At 37.7% G+C, this 27,002-nt stretch overlaps 1 protein-coding gene across 4 annotated transcripts in view; it reads left to right on the top strand.

The window, feature by feature from the left end:
• Nucleotides 1-27,002, top strand: part of DMXL2 (Dmx like 2) — a 156,170-nt gene that overhangs the window by 85,390 nt on the left and 43,778 nt on the right. For all 4 annotated transcript variants that reach the window (XM_046008047.1, XM_046008046.1, XM_046008049.1 and 1 more), the window contains exons 14-18: nucleotides 10,900-10,989; nucleotides 13,109-13,226; nucleotides 18,285-18,404; nucleotides 22,456-22,683; nucleotides 24,263-25,939. In XM_046008047.1, coding sequence (XP_045864003.1) covers nucleotides 10,900-10,989; nucleotides 13,109-13,226; nucleotides 18,285-18,404; nucleotides 22,456-22,683; nucleotides 24,263-25,939 — 2,233 coding nt within the window. The remainder of the gene's footprint in view (nucleotides 1-10,899; nucleotides 10,990-13,108; nucleotides 13,227-18,284; nucleotides 18,405-22,455; nucleotides 22,684-24,262; nucleotides 25,940-27,002) is intronic.

Genomic DNA, 27,002 nt, shown 5'->3' with positions numbered 1-27,002 from the left:
AGGTGTTGAGTTCCTCTAGATCTTTGCTAATTTTCTGTCTAGCTCTATCAATTTCTTTCAAGGATGTTGAAATTCCCAACTGTAATTGTGAATTTGTCCATTTCTCCTTTTAGCTCTAGAAGTTTTGTGTTTTGCATACTTTGCAACTCTGTTTTTTTGCATATACATTTAGTCTGAAATGAAGGTGTTGGTGGGACCATGTTCTTTCTGAAGGCTCTAAGGGAAGATCCTTTCTTGCCTCTTCCTAACCTCTGGTTGCTCCAGCCAGTCTTCAGTGTTTGTAGACTGAAGCTGCAACACTGTAGTCTCTGTCTCTGTCTTCACATGGCCTTTCTCTCTCTGGGTATCTCTCTGTGCCCACTCCTTAGAAGGACACCCACCCTAATTTAGTATGACCTTATCTTAAACAGATTAGATCTGCAAATATCCTTCCTCTAAATAAGATGCTGGTGTGCCTGGGTGGCTCAGTCATTAAGTGTCTGCCTTCGGCTCAGGTCATGATCTCAGGGTCCTGGGATCGAGCCCCGCATCTGGCTCCTGCTCAGTGGGAAGCCTGATTCTCCCTTTCCCACTCTCCCTGCTTGTATTCCTGCTCTCACTATCTCTCTCTCTGTCAAATAAATAAATAAAATATTTAAAAAAAAAAGAAAAAATAAATAAGATGTCAGCATTTACATCAACATGGATGGAACTGGAGGAGATTATGCTAAGTGAAAGACAAATGGTTTTACTTAATTGTGGAACATAAGAAATAACATGGAGGACATTAGGAGAAGGAAGGGAAAAATGAAGGGGAGAATCAGAGGGTCTCTGAGAACCATGAGAGTCTGGACTCCAGGAAACAAACTGAGGATTTTTTTTTTTTTTTTAAGATTTAATTTGTCAGAGAGAGAGACAGCACAAACAGGGGTGAGAGGCAGACAGAGGGAGAAGTAGGCTCCCTTTTGAGCAAGAGGCCTGATGCGGGACTCAATCCCAGGACCCTGGGATCTTAACCTGAGCTGAAGGCAGCTGCTTAACCGACTAAGCCACCCAGGCTCCCCTAAACTGTGGGTTTTAGAGGGGAGGGGAGTGAGAGGATGGGTTAGCCTGATGATGGGTATTAAGGAGGGCACATATTGCATGGATCATTGGGTGTTACATACAAACAATGAATCATGGAACACTACATCAAAAACTAATGATGTACTGTATAGTGACTAACATGACATAATAAAAAAATTTTTTTAAAAAGATGTCATTCTGACATTCCGGGTAGACATGGATTTTCATGGGACATTAGCCAACCCCTTATACTAACCAGCTTTTTTCTCATTAGTTGTGTTGCAGTTACATAGTCAGAAATCTCCAAGTCCTTCTAGCCTCCAGACTCTCTTAAGCCATTTTTTAAAATTAACATATAATGGAATATTTGTTTCAAGAGTTCAGGTGTGTGATTCATCAGTCTTACACAATTCACAGCATTCATCATAGCATATACCCTCCCCAATGTCCATCACCTAGCTTCCCCATCCCTCCCATCCGCCTCGCCTCCAGCAAACCTGTTTGTTTCCTGAGATTAAGAGTCTCTTATGGTTTGTCTCCCTCTCTGGTTTCATCTTGTTTCATTTTTCACTTCCTTCCCCTATGATCCTCTGTCTTGTTTCTCAAATTCCTCATAGCAGTGAGATCATATGATAATTGTCTTTCTCTGATTGACTAAGCCATTTTGACTTTCAGAGCTATATGTTATAAGGAATTCTGAGATTTTTGCCTTTCTGGACGATAGACTATAGGACCTCGCCCTTATTGTTGATCTTAAACTCTTTTTTTTTTTTTCTTAATTTTGTTTTTTTTTCCCATTTTATTTATTTTTTCAGCGTAACAGTATTCATTCTTTTTGCACAACACCCAGTTCTCCATGCAAAACGTGCCCTCCCCATTACCCACCACCTTGATCTTAAACTCTTAATGTAACATGTTTGTTCCTTGTCAAGTTCCCATTATTTCTGCTGATCTTTTTTTTTTTTTTTTTCCTAAGAGCAGCTGTTCTTCTAGTTACTTCCTCTACTAATTGTAAGTTGAAATATGGCAAGAAATTGTCACATGCTGCCCTCTTCCTCAAATGGGGTTTTTAGTAGATGCTGGGTAGAGGCTAGCTTTTTTTTTTTCCCCCACTATAAGAAACATCTGAAAATATTTGAATTTTATTCTGGAATCAAGAGATGATTTAGGGGATAGGGAAGTAAAGTGATTAGTTTGCAGGATGGAGTGTGTAGTGGGTAGGGACTGGAAACATTGGAGACAGCAGGAAATCTATTGAGGTCATCAAAGCATGTGGTAAAATAAACCTGAGCTAGAGTGGGATTTGGCACATATTGAGAAGGGGTAGAGTAGGGCTTAGTAGTTGCTGAATATGAATACTAAAGGAAATGATTCTAAGGTTTCAATTTTGTGATAATGGATTCATTAGTAGCAGTTAGATATTTGTGAGTTATTGTCGATGACTTAAGTTTGAGATACACTGAACGTGAAGTGGATGAGGTTTTAGGTAGCAAAATGTAGTTTAGAACTGGTTTGAAGACATTTGGAAATTAATTCCTAATGTTCCTTCCCAGTGTACATTTGGTACTTAATTATTAAGACAGAACTTGAGGTTTTTAGACCGTTAAAGGCACGAGTAACAGTTAATGGTCATAAATATGATTTGAGTCATCAAGAAGTGATTTATGTTGAGCAAACTGTTTATGAAGGCAGAGATTTAAAGATTTTATTTTTAAGTAATCTCCACACCCAGTGTGGGACTCAGACTCACAACACTGATATCAAGAGTCGAATACTCCACCAGCTGAGCCAGCAAGGTGCCCTGAAGGTAGCAATTTAATTAAAATTTAAAAAAAAAATTCCATCCATAGTACTGAAGATACAGTTGTTCTAGTGCTTGGTTTCATGTCCTCTTAAGTTTATCCATGTTGTAGCAAGTAGCAAGATCCTTTTGAAAGCTGCATGATACTCCACTGTACCCGTGCACCTGTCAGTGGACAATTGGATTGCTTCCATCTTTTGATTATTGTGAATAATGCTGTGATGAATATAGGTGTACAAATATCTCTTCGCAATTCTGCTCTTAATTTTGGGGGGTATATACCCAGAAGTGGGATTTTTTGGGAACCTCCGTAACATTTTCTATAATGGTAACACCATTGTATATTCCCACCATCAGTGCACAAGTTTCCAACTTCTCTGCCTCCATTCCAGCAGTTATTTTCTATTCTTGGTAGTGGCCCTTCTTATGAGTATGAGGAAATACCTCATAGTGGTTTTGATTTGAATTTCTCTCGTGATTAGTGCTATTGAACACCTTTTCATGTGCATGTTGGCCATTTGTATAGCTTCTTTGGAGATATGTCTGTTCAGGTCCTTTTGCTTTTTTGTTGTTGAGTTGTAGAGGTTCATTTGGTGTTCTGGAAGTTAACCCCTTATCACATACATAATTTGCTGTTACTTCTCCATTCTGTAGTTTGCCTTTTTACTCTGTCAGTTGTTTTCCTTGATATGCACAAGTTTTTAAGTGTGATGTAGTCCATTTGTCTATTTTTTATCTTGTTGCCTATCATAGCCAAGAAATTTGGTGTCATATCCAAGAAATTATTGACAGAACCAGTGTCTTGAAGCTTTCTCCCAGGTTATCATATGAATTTTAGGATGGTTTTTTCAATTTCTGCAAAATATGCCACTGGGATTTTGATAGTAATTACATTGAATCTGTCAATTACTTTGGTAGTATGGACATTTTAATAAGTCTTCTAATCCACAGCATAATATGTCTTTCCATTTATTTATATCTTCTTTGATTTTTCTTAACAATGTTTTATAGTTTTCAGTGTACAGTCTTTCATCTTCTTTGCTCAGTTTCTTAAGTCTTTTATTCTTTTTGATGCTCTAGTAAGTAGAAAATATTAATTTCCCTTTTGGACTGGTCATTGTTAGTATAAAGAAACACACCTGATTTTTGAATGGTGATTTTTGTATCCTGTAGCTTTACTAAATTTGTTTATTATTTCTAATGATTTTATGTGTGTGAGTGGAATTTTTAAGGTTTTCTACATATAAGATCATGCCATCTGCATGTAATTTTATGTCTTTTCTAATTTTTATGCTTTTTATTTCTTGTCTAATTGTTCTGGCTAGAACTTACAGTCTGTGTTGGATAATAGTGGTGAGAGTGGGTATCCTTGCCTTCTTCCTGATCTATCTTAGAGGAAAAAGTCTGTCTTTTCCCATTGGGTACAACATTAGCTTTGAGCTTTTCATAATCTTTTATTATATGGAGGTAGTTTCTATTCATAGTTTGTTGAGTGCTTTTTTTTTTTTTTTCATGAAAGCATGTTGAATTTTATCACCGTTAAATTTGTGTCTGTGTGGAAAGGTGGTCTTGGACTTCCTATTCTCAATATAGAAGTCAGAATGACATTTTTAAAGTTTAATTTGTTTGGATCATGTCACTCTTAAGCCATTGTCCACAGTGAACTGTAATACTGTACAGACTCTACCCCCATCCAGCCTTCCTTCACTTCTCTGATACCGCATTTTTCTACTTTTCCCCTCCCTCATTTTGGCTCCAGCCATGCCAGTCTTTTTACTGGGCCTGGAGCATGGGCAACCATCTCTCATCTTAGTGTCTTTTACTTACTGTTCTCCCTGCCTGGCATGTTCTTCCCTCAGATAACACATGGCTTATATTCTTGCCTTCTTTAGGTCTTCAGTCAAGTGAAGTCTTCCTGACCACCCCTGCCCAATACTTCCTGTCCACATTCCCACTTTATTTTCCCCTTAACACTCAGCACCATTTCACGGTTTGTTTTACTTACTGAATTGTGTGCTATTTGTCTGTCTTCGTTTGAATGTAAAATGAGGCAGTGCTGTATTCCCAGTGCCTGGTATCTGATAAGCACTCTATAAATATTTGTTGAGGTAATGAGTAAGTTGATGAATGTCATGCTGAAGTGTTTTATTACCTTGTGAAGGCAATGGAAGCTAGCTGTTGTACCAATTTGTACTTCATCAGCAAAGTTTGTGAGTACAGGTTTTTTCCTCCCTCTTTTTCTTTCTTCTTTCAAAATCTTCACTATTTTGAACTAATGTCTATTCTTCTGATTTGCGCATTTTTTAATCATTGCAGAAGTGGAATGGTTTTTCCTATTTTTATTGGCCATTTTGAATTGCTTATTCATGTTCTTTGTGGGTTTATAGTATTAACATTGGGAAGAAAGACTATACTAAGTAGGAGAAGCTACACACAGATCTTTCTTTGCATTTTGTGAGGAAGAGCACATTGGTAAGGGTTGTACTTTTTCAGGGAGAGACAGTACCACCTTGATTTAGTCCCTGTGTCAGTCAGGACCTAGGTGGGAGACAGATGGCACATGATAAAGGTTTAACTCTGAAGAGTTTATCACTTCTCGGCCTTTTGGCTAAGATCAAGCATAGTAACTGAAGAGTTTAATGAAAGAACTCCTTTTAGAGATGAGCACATGATTAACCCACAAGTGATAATAAGGCACTCAGAGTCTAGCAGCAGGGTGAAGCCATTATTACCATTATCCAAATAATGGCTCCCCAAAATGTTTATGTGCGAATCCCCAGAACCTGCAGATTTTTTTAACCTCACATGGCAAAAGAGACTTTGCAGGTGTGTATAAATTAAGGGTCCTGAACTGTGGAAATTATTCTGTATTATTCGGGTAGGCTCAGTCTAATCCATGAGTCCTTGGAAGCAGAGAACCTTTACTGACTGTGGTCAAAGAGAGAGGTGACAAAAGAGGAACAGTCAGAGAGTTGATATTGCTGGGTTTGGGGAAGGGGAAATGGGGACCGTGAACCAAAGAATGTGACTAACCTCTACAAGCTGGAAAGGGCAAAAAAATAGGATTTTCCCCTCAAGTCTCCAGAAAGGAATGGGGCCCTGCTGACAAGTTGATGTTAGTTCAGTGAGACCCATGTCAGACTTTTGACCTATAGAACTATAAGAGAATACATATGTGTTGTTTTAAACTGCTAAGTTTGTGGTAATTTTTTGCAGTGACAATAGAAAAATATATCCCTGTGCCTCAAGGGACCAGAGAGCAGTAACATTGTGCCAAAGCCCGGGGAGAGGTAAAGCCATGGGAGCAGGAGCTGCCTTCTGGGAGAGGTGGCTCCAGAGGAACATAGCCACTGCCAGAACTGTGGGGAGCAAGGGGGACACATGCCCCGACTTCTTTCTCTCTCCTCTCCAGTCTCTGACCAGTCCCTCCCACTGAGCAAATTCAGCCTGAAGCTGAAGCTGACTTGCAAGCTAGGTGATAGGGTCCAGAAGTTAACCTCTTGGGCACAGGATAAGGAGACAAGGGTGGAGAAAGTATTGAGGTTCAGATGCAGATCAAGAGTTGCAAACAAAGTCCACTCTTTTTGTCCCCTAGCTTTGATCCCTCTTCTGTATTTAGATTCAGAAACTTGGGTCATTGTGTAAAGATGACAGTTTAGTTGTGGTCCTACTTGGAACCTGAAGTTGTTGCACTGTTGGTACTTGTCATGGTAGGGAAATCAGGGAAAAAGAAACAGTATATAAAGGAAAGCTGTCATAGCCCCTGCTTCTACAGATAGTCACAGAGCCTGAATTCAATAATCGTAGTCTCCTTCTCCCACCACCAAATTCTGCATTCCCTTACACTTTGTCAGCACTTTTTTTTTCTTTTTCTTTTTAAACCTCGTGGAGTGGCCCAAACGTTAGTGTTCTTATTTTAAGTAAATACCTAGTGGTGGAATTACGGGATTGGATGGTTTTAGTGCTATATTTAAACAATCAAAATTAATGCAGAAAAATCCTTGATGAACAAAACACTAAAATTTAAAATAAAGACAGGCCTAGCAGTGCCATGTTGAGCCACATTGAAGCCTGGGGCAAAAGGAAGAATGTGTACTCTAGAAACATATGTTCCTGTAATTTTTTAATGGTTAATTTTTTCCCCCAGAACATTAAAGCAGTTGAAAAGTGTTGAAAATCGGAAGTAAGTATATTAATATTCACAACATTATTTTAATTTTAAATATTTCATCTGTGCCCCAAACAGAATTTTTTTTATAATTTCACTTTCCTGGCTTTCACTAAAGGAAGCACTTCAATAATGTGGCCAAAATTTACTTCTTTGCTAATCCAGTTTTCAGTTGAGAGTTGTTGGATATAGTGAGAGAAAGTGACTTTGAAAGTATGTTTGGTGGGTGTAAATTATTAGCATATATTATTATATATTATTAGCATGTATTTCCTGAATCTGAAAGTGAATTAAAAGAGACACTGGAAATGTATGAATTACCAGATGTGATATTCTTATTGGAAAAAGCCGATCAAGTAAACATTAAAGAGATTGTAGGCACCTGTATTAGTTTCCTACTGCTGATACGACAAATTGTCACCACCGAATTGGTCACTTTAAAACAATACATTTATTATCTTATTGTTTTGGAGGTCAGATATTCTAAAACCAAAGTGTTGACAGGGCCATATTCCCTCTGGAGACTCTGGGTGGAGATTCCATTTTCTTGCTTTTTCCAGCTTCTAGAGACTGCTGCATCTCTTGGTTCATGGCTCCTTCCTCCTTTTTAAAGTTAGTAGCGGAGGATTCTCAAATCTCTTTCTCTGGCCTTTGCTTCTCTTTCTCTGAATCTGACCATACTTCCTCCCTCTTATATGGACCCTTATGATTACAGTGGGCCCTTTTACCTAATCCAACATAATTTTCCATATCCAGTTGTTTGATTTAATCACACCCACAATATCTCATTTGTTATGTAAAGTAACATATTCACAGGTCCTGGGAATTGGGATGAGGACATTTTGCGGGGGGCTTATTCTCACTACCAAGCATATTAATTTCACATTCAAAATGGAGGTATGAAAAATTAACTAAAGTGCTTTAGATTTTGAATTTTTAGCTGGAGGGATAATTTTATTTACAAAATGTAGCCATTCACATGGCTCTTAAATATTTTGACAGTTTAAGTCTTATGAAAATTCATCTGAAATAGTTTTAAGTGTCATGCGAGATCCATAATTTGTAATATAAAATCAATGTTGTGTTTGGATCTTCTCAAACTGATTCACAAATTTTGTTCAGTGCAGTCTTATGTAAATTTGGAAGTGGACTGCAGAACTTTAAAAAAAAATAGCAGTCCCAGTGTTCTGCAGAAGAAATTTCAATAAGCTGAAGTTAATTAAAAATTATTTATGGGGCACCTAGGTGACTCAATTGGTTAAACACCTGACTCTTGATTTTTTGGCTCAGGTCATGATTTCAGGGTCTAGCCCTGCATCCATACTGGGTGTGGAACCTGCTTAAGATTCTTTCTCTCCTTCTCCCTCTGTCCTTTCCCCTCCTCCCTTTCTAAAAAATAACTAATTAAAGAAATTATTTGAGATTGTCATTTGGTCAAGAGATTGTCAAACAGGGAAGTTGTCTATATTGAAAACAAGCAAAAGTAAATTTAAAAGATACTGATGTTTGCTTTCATTAGAGCCAGTTAAGTAAAATAATAATATCATTTTGGTATAAATAAACTTAAATATAAAAAATGATTGCGAGTTTTAATATACTTTCTTTTCAGTTTTTCAATAGTTTTCAACCACTATTGGTTAATTTTAATGATTAACAATATTAATCATTAAAAATACATATAAACATATCTGTGATTTGCTTTTGTCTCAGGCTCTAATATGGCTCATCAAGACATTTTTCTTTCTAGTTTTTAAATTTATTAATTAAATAATTTTTACACCCAATGTAGGGCTTGAACTCACAACCCCAGAGTCACAGGCTCTTCTGACTGAGCCAGCCAGGTACCCCATGACATTTGAATCCTGTATATAAAATTTTGATATTTTCTTTATTATGAAATTTTTTTGCATTAAATCTGATTTTAAGAAATATTGCCTTGGGAGCCTGGGTGGTTCAGTTGGTTAAATGTCTGACATATGATTTCAACTCTGATCAGGATTTCATGGGTCATGAGATCAAGCCCTGCCTGGGCTCTGTACTCAGCTGGGAGTCTGCTTGAGATTCTCCCTTTCTCTCTCCCTCTGCCCCTCGCCCACTTGTGCATGCATGCACTCTCTCAAATAAATAAATCTTTTTTTTTTTTTTAATGATTTTATTTGAGAGAGAGAGAGAGAGAGAGCACAAGCAGGGGAGAGAGGGAGAGGGAGAACAGACTCCCTACTGAGAAGGGAGCCAGATGTGGGGCTCAATCCCAGGACCATGACCTGAGCTGAAGGCAGACGCTTAACCGACTGAGCCACCCAGGAGCCCCAATAAATCTTTAAAAAAATATATTGCATTATTTATCTTGATTATTGAGTTTTTGGTACATCCTCCCCCTTAAATTTTACACCCAGGGTGAGTGCTTTTTTCATTTTACCCTAATTCTGGCCCTATCTTCTGCTGTAAAATATGTTCCTTTGTTGGAGGTGAAGTTGAGTAGGATCCTGTAGTGTTGTGTAAGGCATTTGGTAAGGCCTTAGTCAGTGCTAGCAGCAGAGTTGTGGGCAGGGAAGGCAAATCCTTACCTGGAATGGGTATCCCTGCAAGGGGGTTGCAACCTTGGTTGCACGTCAGAAGCATCTGAGGAGTTTGTAAAATGCCTGTGATCACACTGTACTTGAGACCAATAAATCAGTCTCTGCGATTGTGACCTAAGCAGCCGTGATTGTTAAAGCTCCTCAGGTGATTCAGTGTGCAACCAAGGCCGAGAACAACTTATCCACGTCAGTACTTACTAAACTTCAGTATGTACACGAATCATCTAGAGATGGTGTTACAGTATGGATGTATTAGCTTCAGGGCCTGAGAGCTGCATTTCTAAAAAGCTTCCTGCTGTTGCTATTGTTGCTGGTTCATTGACCACACTTGAGTAGCAGAGGACTTCTGTTGTGTTAGAGGCATTCCGGTGTTTTAACCTCACCCCCTGTAGGGCACAGTTGCATTCAGATTGCAGTTAACAAATCCAGGAGACACTGCCTCCAGGTGTCTGAGCTAACACTTTAAATCCTGAATTTTGTTTGAATGTACTCCTAACAATAAATTCAGCCATACCCAGCCATATATTTTGTCCTCCTTGGTCTAGTAACCCATCCATGTCTCTGGCATCTTGCTGATACAAATGGGAAAGATGCTACAACCCCAGGGGTGTGCTGTTTTCCCAGAGGCAGCCTTGTATCTATAGCCCTAGGCTAAGCTGGAACCTGACCCCCTCAGCGGCCTGTAGGTGGTAAGAAGTAATAGCGGTGATGCTGAGGAGACTGGACATCTCCTTGTGAAGTAACTGCTTCAAGTGAAGTTACTGAAAGGTTTTTATGCAAGGGAAGCCTGACTGGAAGGAGGGAGAAGGGACTGCTTTTTTCAGCACAAAGGTTTGAGAGTTTGGGTGTCCAAAGGTAAACTTCCCGTGTTAGTTCAAACATCCTCATCTCAAGATACAGAGTCCTACTTCCTGTCAACCATCGCTCGTACCTTCTCACTGGCAGGGTCATACTTCTACATGGCATTGCAGATCTGCAGGCCATACACGTGGGCATGGGGCCGCAGCCTCAGCCAGGTCTGTCATGGAGCTTTAGGACTGCAAAATGAAGACATGTTAAAAGAACCAGATGCCTTGAAGTTCTACACTATTTAGCTAGACATTATAGAGTTTTCTACCTGTTTAGTTAATCTTAAACATGAGAATAAAAGTGAGTACAGAAATTTTAAATAATTCTTTAAATGAATGAATTGCCATTGCCAATCATTGAATATTAAGAGGGGCCTTGAATGTGTGAGATGCCGTGTCATACTGACAATAGAGTCTTAAATTGTTGATGATTCACATTTTCTTTTTTTTCATTTACAGAAACTTATTGGAGAAGTGTTTAATATTGTGAGCCAACAGTCTACTGCTCGACCTGGCTGCATTATTGAACTCGATGCAATAACCAACCAAGTAAAAACATGATTGTGAATTGGGGGTATTAATATACTTTATCCCAGAGTGCTTTATGTGCATATATTTCATGATCAGAATAATTCTCTTGTTTAGGAATTCTAAATACAGCCAGCTTCTCTTGATTTCCACAGTGAAAATCTAATGATTTAGTAATTATTCTCCAGCTAAATTGTATCTGTAGCCTTATTTCCTGTTTAAAGTCATTCGATTCAGTCAGGAAAACTGTGAAGGAAAATACATTACAGGTGCATAGGGCTTAGTTTGCGGTTTCTTTTATACTATCTCATTTCAACTCAGATGATAGTTCAGCTTTAGACTGATTGCCTTGTTAGGCTGAATATTAGATGTTTTTATGATATCCATAAAATGCGGAACAAAGTAAGATCAAGGTATACATTTTACTTTCTAATCCTAGGTCTTTTGTATAGTCATTGTTCTTCCTTGGCAACTACCCAGGAAAGAGGGAGAACCCTTCTCCCTACAGTGAGTTTATAAATCCCTTTCTAGACCTCAAGATACTTGTTTCTTCAGGATCATGTTGATGGACTAAGGGATAGCACTAATATATTCATTCCAAATAGGAAAAAAGATTGTTTTGGTGAGGAAGTTACCAATATTTTCAAACAAGGAAATGAAGAAATTGAGCAAACCCTATTTAAAAACAAATATAGTTGTATTATTTTTTTTCCATGGTACCTGGTACTTTTTGGGGGAAAATGTAATAATTTCCACCAATGTAGAGAAACGTCAGCTCTTGGCAACAGGAATATGGGTGCCAGATTCCATTACTAATGCCTCCAAGGAAATCCCTAACCTGTGATTTCCTTATTCTCCTCCATAGGGATATGGCAGAAGAGTGGACTGTCTTCATTCCCATAAAGGTCTTCATTTTTAATGGGCTGGGTGTTAAATTCTTCTCCCACTTTAGCTCCTTCTCTTCACCATGGGATATTAACAGAGGCCACTCTTACTTAGCGTCACGCTTTTCACTTCATACCTGTTCAAGATTTCTTCCCCCTCTAGTAGTGGCTATCTTTAACACAAGGGCTGGTGAACTGTAAGCACCAATAAATGGCTAAAACTCATCCTAGGTTTGTGCCCAGTGTGCTCTATGGTTTTGATATCCATGAAGACCTCACCCTTCCCTTCTCATTTATTTTTTCCTTTGGGGAGGTGACCTTTTTCTCTACATGTGAAGAGATTTTTGGTTTCTATGTGGAGAGACATAAAAATACTATATAACTTTCATAAATATTCTGTGGGTCAACCTGATATTATAGTTCTTTCATTTCTGTGTAGTTTGTAAGGAGGTTGACCTCCTTTATGCCATAAGATTTAGCCCACCCATCCATGCCTCCCTTCCTTGAAATCTGTGAGGCAGCCTCTAATTGCCTTAACACTTCCACCCAAAGATTTTGTTTGGATTTAGTTTTTTCTTGTATTTCCATTCCTTTTGTGATTTTAAGTAGCCATTAGATTGTTTTTACTTTTTTCCTCTCTGTTAAAAAAAACGCACTCACCTAGCATGTCAGTAGCAGCTGACGATGATGGCTCCTCCATCCATTTAGAAATCCTTGTTACTTACATGTGAATACATTAATCTAGAGGTGTGTCATCCTCTGGCTGTCATAGGGTCCCTCACAATTCCCACTAGATAGACTGGGAATACTTTGAGGATGTTTCTGGTTTTCCTATTTTTGGTTCCCAAGTGGAATTAGAAAAACTAAGGGAATCATATACTAGGTGCCTTATTCCATAGTCAGCATAGCCTTCTCCAACAAGTCATGAGACCTAATATTTTTGAGCTCAAAGTGGTATAGATCACTTATGGGGGTGTGTGTGTGTGTGTGTGTGTGTGTGTGTGTTGAGACGCAGATCTGTTGATTTGTTTTTAGAGCTCTTCAGTTCTGCTAATGGCTGGCTATAGCATCTCTGAAAGCAGTTTTCTCTGCCCAGGTGATGCATTTTTTTCTGTTGCTTTTTCCTTTCTAATTTGTCAGTTGATAAAGAATAGAAATTGTTAGATTTATTTCTTCTACATTTGTGTTCTTGGGGAGGTGGTGGGTGGAAGAGAGGGAATTTCAAAGATGAAACTTCATTTTTTTCATATTTGTAGTGTGGCTCAAATACACAGTTGCTTCATGTGTTTCAAGAAGACTTCATTATAGGATACAAACCACATAAGGAAGATATGGAGAAAAAGGAAACAGAAATATTTTTTCAGCCATCACAAGGTACTTTTAAAAAGTAGTCTTGAGTTTAACACTATAATCTTAAAAACAAACTCCAAATTGTTATTGAATATGATCTTTATATCAAAAGTCATCACTCTTACAATTTTTAGCACAAAACAACAGTTCTGTAAAAATTGCTTGTTTGTATGTGAAGAAGGCATGTGGGTGAATATTACACCCAGTTTCACCAATGACAAAGACTGTTGTCAAGAAAATATTACTTATGAATCCTAGTTTGTTTTAAAAAATAATTTTAATTGTTCAATTCTGCAATTAAATTACTTTGGTAGTAAATTTCCTGTGGTATCTCAAGCAAACCAATTAATCTTAGTATAAATTTTTAGAAGTCCTCAGTACACTGCCAAAAACCATTGATGAGTATACAATATAAGACATTGTTTGTATGGTGTATCAGGAACCTCAGGTACACTGAATTTAAAGGTACCATCTCACAGTATTCCCCTGTGACATGTAGTATTTGGTTTTTTCATGCAAAACAAAGTAGTTCTTCATTAAGAGCTTTCAAGATAGACCCTGTGTGATGTTTAGTTTAAACTTCATTATTTAGCTTAAAATGTTCCTTTTAAAAGTTCTAACTTTGTAATTATAAGACAGTCCTATTCTATTTGAATTTAGTCAACCTAGAACAAATGTTGAACAAATGTCAACAAGGAACAAATAGAATATTTTCTATTTGAAAGAAGGAAAGACATGTTCTATATTAAGAATTCATTTTATATGATGAATATGTTTTTAGTTTACAGAAGGTTTCCAGATATTTTATCTAATTTGGTTATAGATCATAAGTATCTAAATAGACATAATTAATTTTCTTGTAGCTTGTATCACAGAATTATGTATTGTCATTTATGAACAATATTTCTACCAAAATTATATAGGTAATTGCCTTTTCATAAGAAGGAATTCTTCTCTGACATGTCTTCACCAGTCACTAGTAATTTTTTCCTTTCATGCATCTTCTAATATTAATACTTTTCTTCTTGATAAGTTATTCAGTTGTCACATGGTTTTATTTTACCTTCAGAGTATAAAAGGACTGCTTTATATATTTAAAATGTGCTTTTCCATAATATTTTACCTTTATTTGGGTTGAACTTTTTTATTTGCTTTCCCACAAACCTAGGTACTGTTTATCATTCTACCTCTAACAAGAATACCGACCTGTTAGAAACAATGCTTGTAAAAATATATAATTCTATGTATATATATAGAATACTATATATATAGTACTATGATATTTTTACTGTATTATACTATAGTATATAGTATATAATATATACTATAATATAGTATAGTATATAATATAATATAGTATATATTATAGTATTATACTATAGTATAATACTATACTAAAAATACTATATTTTTTGTTTTTTTAATTTATTTTCAGCATAACAGTGTTCATTGTTTTTGTACCACACCCAATGTTCCATGCAGTACATGCCCTCCCTATTACCCACCACCTGGTTCCTCAACCTCCCACCCCCCGCCCCTTCATAACCCTCTCGTTGTTTTTCAGAGTCCATAGTCTCTCATGGTTCATCTCCCCTTCCAGTTTCCCTCAACTCCCTCTCCTCTCCATCTCCCCATGTCTACTGTGTTCTTTGTTATGCTCCACAAATAAGTGAGACCATATGATACTTGACTCTCTCTGCTTGACTTATTTTGCTCAGCATAATCTCTTCCAGTCCCGTCCATGTTGCTACAAAAGTTGGGTATTCATCCTTTCTGATGGAGGCATAATACTCCATTGTGTATATGGACCACATCTTCCTTATCCATTCGTCTGTTGAAGGGCATCTTGGTTCTTTCCACAGTTTGGCGACCATGGCCATTGCTGCAATAAACATTGGGGTACAGATGGCCCTTCTTTTCACTACATCTGTATCTTTGGGGCAAATACCCAGCAGTGCAATTGCAGGGTCATAGGGAAGCTCTATTCTTAATTTCTTGAGGGATCTCCACACTGTTCTTGACCCACAACAAATATCATCCTCAATGGGAAAATACTATAATATTTTTAATTGAAAGACTTACATTTAAAAATACTCTTTTATTTCCTTCTTTTGAAATTTCTTTATGTAATCGCAAAATTAGACCAAAAGATTTCCTAATGCCTTTCTTGGTTTTTCTTTAGATTTTGTGCAGTTTCTTTGACATTCTTCTTGAGTTTATAGCTACTTTCTTAAAGGACTTGATAGGCAAATGTTCTTTCTTCCTTGCTCCTGCCTTATTTTGTACTTTGAGTTTTAATTAAAAAATAATTTCTCTTTAAATTTTTTTAAATTTAAAAAAGCTTTTGCATTTTAAATAGGCTCCATGACCAGCATGGAGCTTGAACTCATGACACTGAAGTCAAGAGTCTCATGGTCTACCAGACACCATCTAATTTCTCTTTTAATAAAAATACTAATTACGAACAAAAGTAGAGTCTATAGTTTAAAGATTTTAAGATTTGGGGGTGCCTGGGTGGCTCAATCACTAAGTGTCTGCTGCAGCTCAGGTCATGATCCCAGGGTCCTGGGATCAAGCCCTGCATTGGGTTCTCTGCTTGGTGGGAAGCCTGCTTCTCCCTCTCCCACTCCCCCTGCTTATGTTCCCTCTCTTGCTGTGTGTCTCTGTCAAATAAGTAAATAAAATCTTTAAAGATTTTAAGATTTTGATTTACTTGCTTTATCCTATTTTCTTTTTCTTTTTTCCTGAAAACATTTTTAAAAAGATTTATTTATTTATTTGAGAGAGAGAGAGAGTGCGCAAGGTGGGGAGGAGCAGAGAAAGAGAGAAAATCCTGAAGTTATTCCCTGCTGAGTGTGGAATCTGATGCAGGGCTTGATTCCAGGACCCCAAGACCATAGCCTGAGCCAAAATCAAGAGTCAGTCGCTTAACTGACTGAGCCACCAGGTGCCCCTTCCTGAAATATTATCAAACAAACCCAACCATCATGTTGTTTCACTCCTGTGTACTTCCACATGCATTTCTAAAAATGACTTTCTTAAATGAGTATATTATCACATTGATCAATAACAAAATTCCTCAGAATTGTATAATAATTAGTCCATATTTACTTTATTCAGTTGTCTCAAAATGTCAAAAGTTATTTGATTTTCAATTGTTTGGATTTGTATCCAAAGTCTATACATCGTATTTCATTGTTGAAGGGTCTTTTAATTTGAAGTGACTACCCATTTATACTCTCATCATGCCACTTATTTTAGAGAAAGTTATTTTATAATAATTTGCCTAACTAGTTACTTATGGTGTCATTCACACTTTCTTCAGCAGATTACCTATGTAGATTTAATTAGATCCAGGTTCAACTTCCTAGGTGATGCTATGTCCTTCATAGAAGGACAAAAGAAAGAACATCACTTAGATGCCTTGTTTTTAGTGATGCTAAGATGCAGAAGATTCAGGCGGTGGTTCCAGTGTAATGTTTGCTGCAATCTACTACATGAAGCAATCATGGTTTCTTCAATTAATGTTGTTTCGGATCCATTATTTCATTAAAGATTGCAAAATTATGATTTCCTAACTTTATCAGTTCTCATTTACTTATTAGCTGGAAAGTATTTGTAAAGAAAAGTTTTCCCTTATCAACTAGAGCTACTTGGTTACTTAGAAATAGAGTTATTTTTAGAAAAGGCAGGGTAAGTATTTAGTTCCTTCCATTTAATTATCAATTTCAGAAGAGGGAGTTTGTGCCCAAGTTATCACCAGGGATTACTGATGAATATATTACTGTTGTTGCTTTAACTTTCTTTTTCTTTTGACTATCATTATGAATCCATTTTTAAAAAACTCTTTATTGAAGAATAATATAGATATAGAGAGGTACTCGTCACTCATGGGTTTTTATGTACTTAGCATATTTTAGTCAGTTTCAGTCGCTCTTTATAGTGCTCACGTTGTCCTATGTGAGCACTAGTTGGGCACAAGTTGAGCCTGTCCTATGTGAGCACTGTGAGCACAAGTTGATGCTGAGTCCTTCTGATGCTGCCTTATTATTATTACTATTTTGCTTTCTTTCAGCACTGTAAGTTCTCCTAGGCTCATGTTGTAGATATCCTTTGCAAGAATGGAGTTATCACTCCAGATTGTTCATTTTAATGGGGTATGGTATTCAGAAACCACAATTAGAGCTCTAGCAGTGATTATTTCCAATGAGTTGTTATTATGGGTTTTCATTTTTTTTTTTTTTTTTTTGACAGAACAGGCAGATCACAAGTAGGCAGAGAGGCAGGCCCAGAGAGAGAGAGAGAAGCAGAGTCCCCACTGAGCAGAGAGCCCGACGCGGGGCTCGATCCCAGGACCCTGAGATCATGACCTGAGCCGAAGGCAGAGGCTTAACCCACTGAGCCACCCAGGCGCCCCGGGTTTTCATTTTTAAAGAAAGTTTTTGCTCAACATCATTCATCAGGGAAATCCAAATAGAAACCATAATGACGTATCACCTCACATCTGTCAAAATGACTAAAAAACATGAGAAATAACAAGTGTTGACAAGAATGTGGAGAAAAAGAAATCCCATGCACTGTTGATGGGAATGTAAACTGGCGCAGGCACTGTGGAAAACAGTATGAAGGTTCCTCATCTTTGGCCAATAGGTTACCTTCATGTTGGCTTTTGTGTACTTTTGACATAGTCCCATTAGTCTTTTTTTTTTTTTTAAGATTTTATTTGTTTGTCAGAGAGAAAGAGCAGAAGCAGAGCTGCAGGCAGAATGGGCAGAGCAGGCAAAGGGAGAAGCAGGTTCTCTGCTTGGCAGGGAGCCTGATGCGGGACCCTGATGCGGGACCCTGGGATCATGACCCAAGCTGAAGGCAGAAGCTTAACTGACTGAGCCACCCAGGCGTCCCAGTCCCATTAGTCTTTGATAGCTACCTAACTTTTGGCACAAAAATTACATAAAACTCCTAAATACCTATTTTTCCCTCTTCCTCCCAACTTGCATACATATCAAGAGAAGTTTTTTCGAAGTGTCTTTCTTTTCAGCCGATAGAACTATAACTTAAATATACTTTTCTTTTGAACAATAGGATATCGTCCACCACCATTTTCAGAAAAGTTCTTTCTAGTAGTAATTGAAAAGGACAGCAATAATTACTCTGTTCTCCATATGTGGCACCTTCATCTTAAATCTGTACAAGCATGCTTAGGTAAGTAATTATAATTTTATGCTGAGACGTTATGAAATAAATTCATTTTACTGAATCTGTTTTAGGTTGGTTAATTCTTTAAAATGAAGATCCAGTGAACCAAAAATTGAGTTGCTGGATTGAAGAATGGATATGCCAAGCTTTTGATTATAGGATCATAAATAATTGATGAAACAGGTTAATCTAAAACCAAACCAGTCTGCAAGCACATTAGATACATTTTTTAAAAGTCTGACCCATTTATTTGTTCAATTAATATTTATTGAATGCTTATTATGACTCTGTTCTAGACACTATGTCTCTTTAAATCTGTTTTCTGCATAGAATTAATATGGTACTTTTCTGTGGATTAATACGCACTTTCATCTGACATAATGTACTTAGCTTTAGAATCCTTACATCCACATGGATGGAACTAGAGGGTATTATGCTAAGTGAAATAAGTCAGTCAGAGAAAGACAATTATCATATGATCTTACTGATATGAGGAATTTGAGAAACAAGACAGGATCTTAGGGGAAGGGACGGGAAAATGAATGGGAAGAAAGCGGAGAGGGAGACAAACCATGAGAGACTCTTGATTCTGGGAAACAAACTGAGGGCTGTGGAAAGGGAAGTGCATAGGGGGATGGGGTAACTGGGGTATGGGCATTAAGGAGAGTCCATGATGTGATAAGCACTGGTTGTTATATGCAACTAATGAATCATTGAACACTACACCAAAAACTAATGATGGCTAATTGAATTTAAATAAATTTTTTAAAAATCACTAAGAAAAGCAGATGTACTATTTATAAAAATACGATTGAGCATCCAAAGCTCATTAGTCGAACTGTTTCATTTTTTTAAAGATTTCATTTATTTATTTGACAGACAGAGATCACAAGTAGGCAGAGAGGCAGGCAGAAAGAGGGGAAGCAGGCTCCCTGCCGAGTGAAGAGCCAGACGTGGGGCTCGATTCCAGGACCCAGGATCACGACCTGAGCCGAAGGCAGAGGCTTTAACCCACTGAGCCACCCAGGCACCACAGTCAAACTGTTTTTGTAGAATATTAAGAAATCTAACAGTTATAAGTTACATTAGCCATGTTTTTGTTGTACACATTCATACTGATTTCTTAGCAAATTAGAAAATCTGTAGTATGAAGGAAAGAAGTTGAACTTGGATCCTTCTTTTTAGAACTGACATTTACTTTCTGAGAAATATTTGTTAAAATGAATTACACAGGCTTATGAAACTGAATCTGCTTTTAACTAAAAATATTTAAGTTTTTGAAAGATTTTATTTTTTACTGGTGGTTATATAATTTAACTGATTTTATACACGTTAAACATTTAATACAGTTAACTAATATTTTTTATTCCCTTCGTAATTCACATTATCACATAGCTCTGTAAACAGCAGTTCTAAATGGGCTGTGAACTCGTGTTAGAGAAGCCAAATGATTTGATAGAACTTTTACCTGTGCTCGTTTGAGCCTAATCTTCTTTTTTCAAAATCATGTTCCATTAGCCAACATACAGTACATCATTGGATTTTGATGTAGTATTCAGTGATTCATTAGTTGTGTATCACACCCAGCTCTCATCGCACATCCTGTGTGAGCCTAATTTTCTTGAGGCAGCGGGAATCCAAAAGTTCTTTCAAAGACTTTTAAGTTCATTCTTGGTGTTACATGCTGTTTCACAAAAATTCGAGAGTAGAGTGATCTAAAACCAGCTTGTCAAGAAGAGAATTTTTAACTCACCAGAGAATATAGGATTTTCTAGGGTTGGACACAAAGCCAGGAAAGGTCCTGAAGAGATTAATGGAGGTAGTAACAGATCCTTGTGGTAGGACAGGAAGATTGTGATACCTTCCGTCCCCACTGTGTATGCGGGAAGTTTCCCACTGGAATTCCCCTAAATCCAGGTTTGGTGTAGAGTTTCTTGCTTACTCTGTTTCCGTTAGCAGTAAAAGGTTACGGACAATATGACAGTAGAAGCAAACAAATAATATGCCTTCTTCAGCTATGAAAGCGTCTGTCTTTTGGTTCTAACATTCACAGCAGATTTAGTGTCGTGTGTGCTGTCATTCACAGCTAATACTTGAATTTATCAGTATGTTGAAAGTCTGGGCTGAGAATGAAATGATAGACTTAAACTTAGATGGGAAAGGAACATATTGACTACCTCTAAGGGACCAGGCACTGAGATAAGTGCTTTAAACATGTGAGACAGACATTAACCCCAGTTTACTAATGGAATAATATTAAGTAACTTGATCAAGTCCCACATCTAGTTTGTCATAGGACCAAGTTTCATATCAGGTTTTTCTGTCTCTAAGGCCTTTGCTTTTTTCCCCGCTCTTATTTTCTTTCTCAGCATGAGAATAATGCATTAGGAAAGTGCTTGGTTTACAGGAAGAGATGTAATACAGCTTGACCATATTTTGCAGATGAAAAAATAGCCAGAGATGGTGAAATGCCTTGACTGAGGAGACAACCTAGTTAGTGATAGGGCCAGGAGTAGTACTTCTTTCTGCTGAGTACTCATGGAAGTTTGTAGTCCCATTCCATTTTGTGGAAAATGTTTACATAAAGTAGATTGATATATTTAACATCCACCAGGAGCAACAGGGGATTACTCAATATCTCTTACTATTCTGATGCTTCTTGAGATATACAAAGCAAGCACCATCCTTGCCCTTCATAAATTCATAGTCTAATGGGGGGGTGGAGACAGGCCCACAAATATAAATGTAATTCAAAGTATCCCTCACATATAGCAGAAGCACAGATAACTGAATCTGCTTAGAGATTTATATTCCACTCTTACATGAAAGCTGGAACTCTTGGGAAGATCAGACCGATATCCATACCCCCCCTTTTTTTGTGGTACAAAAGGTGATTTTATTATAACATGAGGAAAGGACCCATGGGCAGAAAGCACTGCCCTAGGGTTTTGAGGGGTGACTGATTATATACTTCTGAGTTTGTGGAGGGAGCGGTGATAGAGATAAAGTACGTTTCTGAGGAATTAAGGAATTTTGAAGCAAGGGTTTTAGGACATTGGGGGGCTCACTGCTGTTAAGGTTACTTTTAGTCTTTAATAAAACATAAACATTAAAGCATTAAGGCAGCCTTGAGTTCCTTGAGGAAGGTCATGATCTGTGTGTTTCAGATATCTTTCAGTGGGCTGCAAGCCAGTCAGCTAACACCGTCTTAAATTTGTTTAGAACTTTTATTTTTCTGTATTTGTTTTTGAAATCATCTTGTTGAAGGGCTTGGTAGTCAGGAGGCTGGTATTTTAGTGTCTTCCTTGCCACTAGCTAGTTATATGACTATAGGAAAATCAGTAAGCTCTCTAAACTTAAATTTTTTCATCTATGACATGAGGTAATACCTTTCTGTTTCTCAAAGTTTGATTCATAATGCTCTGTTTCAGAAACACCTGGGCCGCTTATTAATGCAGATTTCTGGGGTCTACCCCAAAACAACTGAATCAGTCTTCCTGTGGTGGAGGCCCAGGAATCTGCATGGTAACAAGTTTCTCCTCAAGCTTTTGGTACTTTATAAAGATATATTTATTTATTTTAGAGAGAGAGAATGCACACTTTTGTGCTAGTGCATGAGTAGGGGGTGGGGGGCAGGGGGCGGAGGGGCAGAGGGAGAGAATCCCCAAGCTGACTCCCCACTGAGCGTGGAGCCTGGCTGGATCCCCTGACCCAGGAGATCATGACCTGAGCTGAAACCAAGAGTCAGATGCTTGATTGACTGGGCCACCCAGGCACTCCAAGCTTTTGATGCTTTTTAAAGGTTGAAAACATTGGAGGAAATAAATTGAGATTTTTTTCTAGTTTTTACATGTTGCAGTTAAGTCTCTTTGATGGAGTTGGTGATGATAAGAATAAAAGGGGGAAAAAAGTCTGTCAAGGTAACTCAGCAAGTCTGAAAATTGACCTTGTCTCCAAAGTACTTTTAAAAAACTATATATCTTAATGATGACAAGGTATTATTCTAGCTAACGTATATAGTGATGGTTGTAATATATTTCATAATTTATCTTCAAAGCTAAACCTTCAGAAGGCTTTTCATCAGAGAGTCTACTTTCAGTCCCTGGACAGAAGAATGTAGACTCTTCTCCAGAAACCTCTCCTAGTGTGAGCCCCATGCCACACTCTGCTTCAATTGCCAATCTACAAACTGCTAGCAAACTTATTCTGAGTTCTAGACTGGTCTACAGCCAACCTCTTGATCTCCCAGAAGGAGTTGAAGTAATAAGAGCAACACCTTCCGCAGGTAAGGTAGCTTGAAGAGTGGGCAGGTGTAGATCAGAGTGGCCTTCATTGGGTAAAATGGATGAACCCACTTGAAATATGTGTTATGTGGACAATTGTAATTTTCTAGTAATGACGTACCTGTTTAGAAACATGTCTTTATTGGAAAGTTTCCTATGATAAATGTAATCCACCTGACAGAAAATTTATTTTTTAATGTGAAGTTTCTTGCCTGCACTATGATTTCTTATGAATAGGAATAATATGGCAGTACAGTTGCAAAGAACAGATGTGTTCATGGGCAAATCACTGAAGTTTTTTTTAAGTTGAGGCAGTTTATCCACTTTGTACTAATCACATATTACCTTTATTAAATATCTTTGAGCAGGAGTTGGCAGGTACTGTGAGGAAAATACATAAGATACAAGATTATAGTTTGGCTAGCCTGAATGGTACTGAGTTTAACAAGGCAGATAAGATCGTTGGGAGGGCAGGTGTATTTAAAATGATCTGTCACTTACAGAACTATAATTAAAGAATTCCTGGAATAGTATTTTTGGGAAATGAAATTGGAGGTTCAAGACTGGTGAATGATTTTCAGTATGAGGCTTCTTTTATTCACCCACAAGATAGGTTTGAACTCAGAGTTGGAAAGATCACATTAATGGTTTACTCTGGGCTTTTGTGGCAGGTGCAGATCTGGGTGAGTTTTTAGTCTTTCAAAGTATTTGGAAAGTTTGGAATATACCCAGGTTTATCAGAATTGGTAATATAATAATATATTTTGCAGAGGTTTTGTACATACGTTACTTGACAGTAATACTCCAAGGGAAGTAGTAACATGGTCCCTAATATTTAGATGGAAAATGTTCAGATGTGGAAGTAGCTTTCCCAGTGTTGCGGAGTTATTGATGGACTAGAACCTGAGTCCAGGTCTTCTGACCCCAGTCCTAATTGCTGTTACTCCTCACGTTATAGTGGACAGTGAATGAGTTATAGTTGATCATTGATGAGTGGTCTTTGGCAGTCAGGAATAAATTTGAGGATTTGAATTACACTTATTAAAAAATGGTGAGACCTAGTAGTCTGTTTACCTCTCCGAAAACATTTTGATGGTAGGGGCAGATTTAGGATCTGGATTATTCAGGGGCGGGTTAGGGGAATTTGAATGGGAAACTATAGTGAAGACTTAAGCATCTCTGATGAAAGTCATGACAAGTGGAGACTGAAAGTCTGGTGAGGCATATAGTGAAGGCATATGATAAGTTACAACAGGTAACAGATTTAGGGATAACGGGTTGCCTTGTTTTATTGTTTGAGTTTTATTTTATGGAGTAGTCACCTCATTTAAACTTAATCACCTAAAAACCAATTAAGTGATTATTACTGCGTATTTTGATTCCACCAATGGGCTGTTCAAAGCTTGTATAGATAATATCTTGGTCAATGGATGCTTAGTGTAAAGCAGTAGTTAAGGGGGGTTTGCAGAATTATAATAAAGAAGTGTATAGTGACTTTGGATTTAATCACATTGTAAAACTTAATTGTCTGCATTTTATTTTGTGGTTGTTATCATGACTATCTGCTTTTTCTTTTTTAAGGCCATCTGAGTTCTTCTTCGATTTATCCGGTGTGCCTTGCCCCTTATTTAGTGGTTACAACTTGTTCTGACAATAAAGTACGCTTCTGGAAGTGTAGTATGGAAACCAACCTGCAGTGCCAAAGCGAGGAGAAGGAACCTTACCATTGGAGGAGATGGCCCTTGATGAATGATGAAGGAGAAGATAACAGCAGTACAGTGAGCATTGTGGGAAGACCAGTTGCTGTTAGCTGTTCATACACAGGCCGCCTTGCCGTGGCTTACAAACAACCTGTCCACCACAATGGTTTTGTTTCTAAAGAATTTTCCATGCATGTTTGCATCTTTGAATGTGAATCTACGGGAGGATCAGAATGGGTTTTAGAGCAAACAATTCATCTTGATGATTTGGTCAAGGTTGGCAGTGTACTTGATTCGAGGGTCAGTGTTGACAGTAATCTGTTTGTGTACAGCAAATCAGATGCGCTTTTGAGCAAGGATAGATATCTTATTCCAAATATCAAACATTTAGTACATTTGGACTGGGTTTCAAAAGAAGATGGCTCCCACATTCTCACAGTGGGGGTTGGTGCTAATATCTTCATGTATGGACGGCTCTCAGGAATTGTGACTGAGCAAATCAATAGTAAGGATGGAGTGGCTGTCATTACTCTACCACTAGGTGGTAGTATCAAGCAAGGAGTTAGGTCAAGATGGGTTCTTCTTCGATCTATAGACTTGGTGTCCTCTGTGGATGGTACACCTTCGCTGCCTGTTTCTCTCTCCTGGGTGAGAGACGGGATATTGGTGGTGGGCATGGACTGTGAAATGCACGTGTATGCACAGTGGAAGCACGTGGTCAAATTTGGAGACATTGAAGCTGATAGTCCTGATGTAGAAGAGACAGCAATACAAGATCATTCTGCCTTTAAATCTAATATGTTGTCAAGAAAAAGTATTGTTGAAGGCACAGCTATTGCTGATGATGTGTTTTGCTCACCAACTGTGGTTCAGGATGGCGGCTTATTTGAGGCTGCACATGTACTTTCCCCTACTCTCCCTCAGTATCATCCAACCCAGCTGTTAGAATTGATGGATTTAGGGAAAGTTCGAAGGGCTAAAGCTATTCTCTCTCATTTAGTAAAATGCATTGCAGGTGAAGTTGCAATAGTTAGAGATGCTGATGCTGGAGAAGGGACTAAGCGACATCTTTCCCGAACCATTAGTGTAAGTGGCAGTACGGCGAAGGATACGGTCACCATAGGAAAGGATGGCACTCGAGATTATACCGAAATAGATTCTATTCCTCCGTTACCATTATATGCACTGCTTGCTGCGGATCAGGATACAACCTACAGAATTTCAGAAGAGAGTACGAAAATACCCCAGAGCTTTGAAGATCATACCAAAAGTGAACCAGAAGATCAGTATTCAGAGCTGTTCCAAATCCAGGATATAACCACAGATGATATAGATTTAGAGCCAGAACAGAGAGAAAACAAATCGAAAGTAATAAATCTTTCTCAGTATGGACCTGCTTACTTTGGCCAAGAACACGCTAGGGTACTTTCAAGTCACCTTATGCACTCGAGTCTACCAGGCCTTACCCGTTTGGAGCAGATGTTCCTCGTGGCTTTGGCTGATACGGTGGCCACCACCAGCACAGAGCTTGATGAAAACAGAGATAAGAGTTACTCAGGTAAATATTCCCACTGAAATTTATAAGGTTACCATGCATAGAACCATTTGTATAATGTATGCAATGACTCACATATTAAATTGCAGTCTTTCTTGAAACCTTGCAGTGAAAAGAACTCTCTAGTAGACAGTTACTCTTTGTAGACAATTAAAATCATAATATGATTAATTGTGAACGAAAAGACCGTTGGGATAGGCTATGACTTGCCCATATGACATCATGGATTTGTGATATCTGTGTGCGTTCTCACATGAGCTTTTACACTGAAAGCTTTGTGTCACTTTAGATCTATGTAGCCTTGATTTTTCAAACATAGTGACTCTTACAGCTTATTTTAGTTTTTATTTTACTTTTAGTAATAATAGTGGCCCACTTTATAATTTTACTATTGAACCACGAGGCTTACAGGGACCTCATGATCTCAACTTATTCATCTTCCCATTTCTAGATATAAATTTTTTTTTTTTACAATTACCTAATTTTTTCTGAAACGTTTCTTGAGGAAGAGGTTTTAATACATTTTACTATAATGTGTGTCTTGATTAATTTGCTCTATAACCAGAACATTTTTGGCTGTCTCCTGAAACTAGATTGCATTCTCTTTTATGCAGATAGTTGAAGGTAATGGTGTTGCTTGTAAATGATGGCATTAGCCAAGGAAACTGAAAATTATTGATCATTCATTCATTCAGTAAATATTGTGGAGGAGTGAACAGTTGCTATATGCCAGGCACTTTATGTACTTTACCATACTTAATTGTCACAACATTCTAGGTAGGTAGCTGTTATTATACTAAATTTTATAGATGAAGACACTGATCCTTAGGGAGATTAAGTGACATACAAGGTCATGCAGGTAGTAAGTGGCAGAACTGGGGTTCCTATGTGGATACCTCATTGCCTCCCAGCCCATACTCTTACTATTTCACAAGATTTCTAAATTTGAGGGAAAAAGACTGTTCCTCAAAGCTAGCTAGAATGTATCTCTTCATATAGATTTATATCCTTATAATATATCCCCCAAATTTTCTCTTTGTAGATTAAAATAACTAGAGACTTCAGA

This window comes from Meles meles, chromosome 6 (genome assembly GCF_922984935.1).
Source record: "Meles meles chromosome 6, mMelMel3.1 paternal haplotype, whole genome shotgun sequence".
In the NCBI taxonomy this organism is placed as follows: Eukaryota; Metazoa; Chordata; class Mammalia; order Carnivora; family Mustelidae; genus Meles; species Meles meles.
This window is presented reverse-complemented; position numbering and strand designations above follow the sequence as displayed.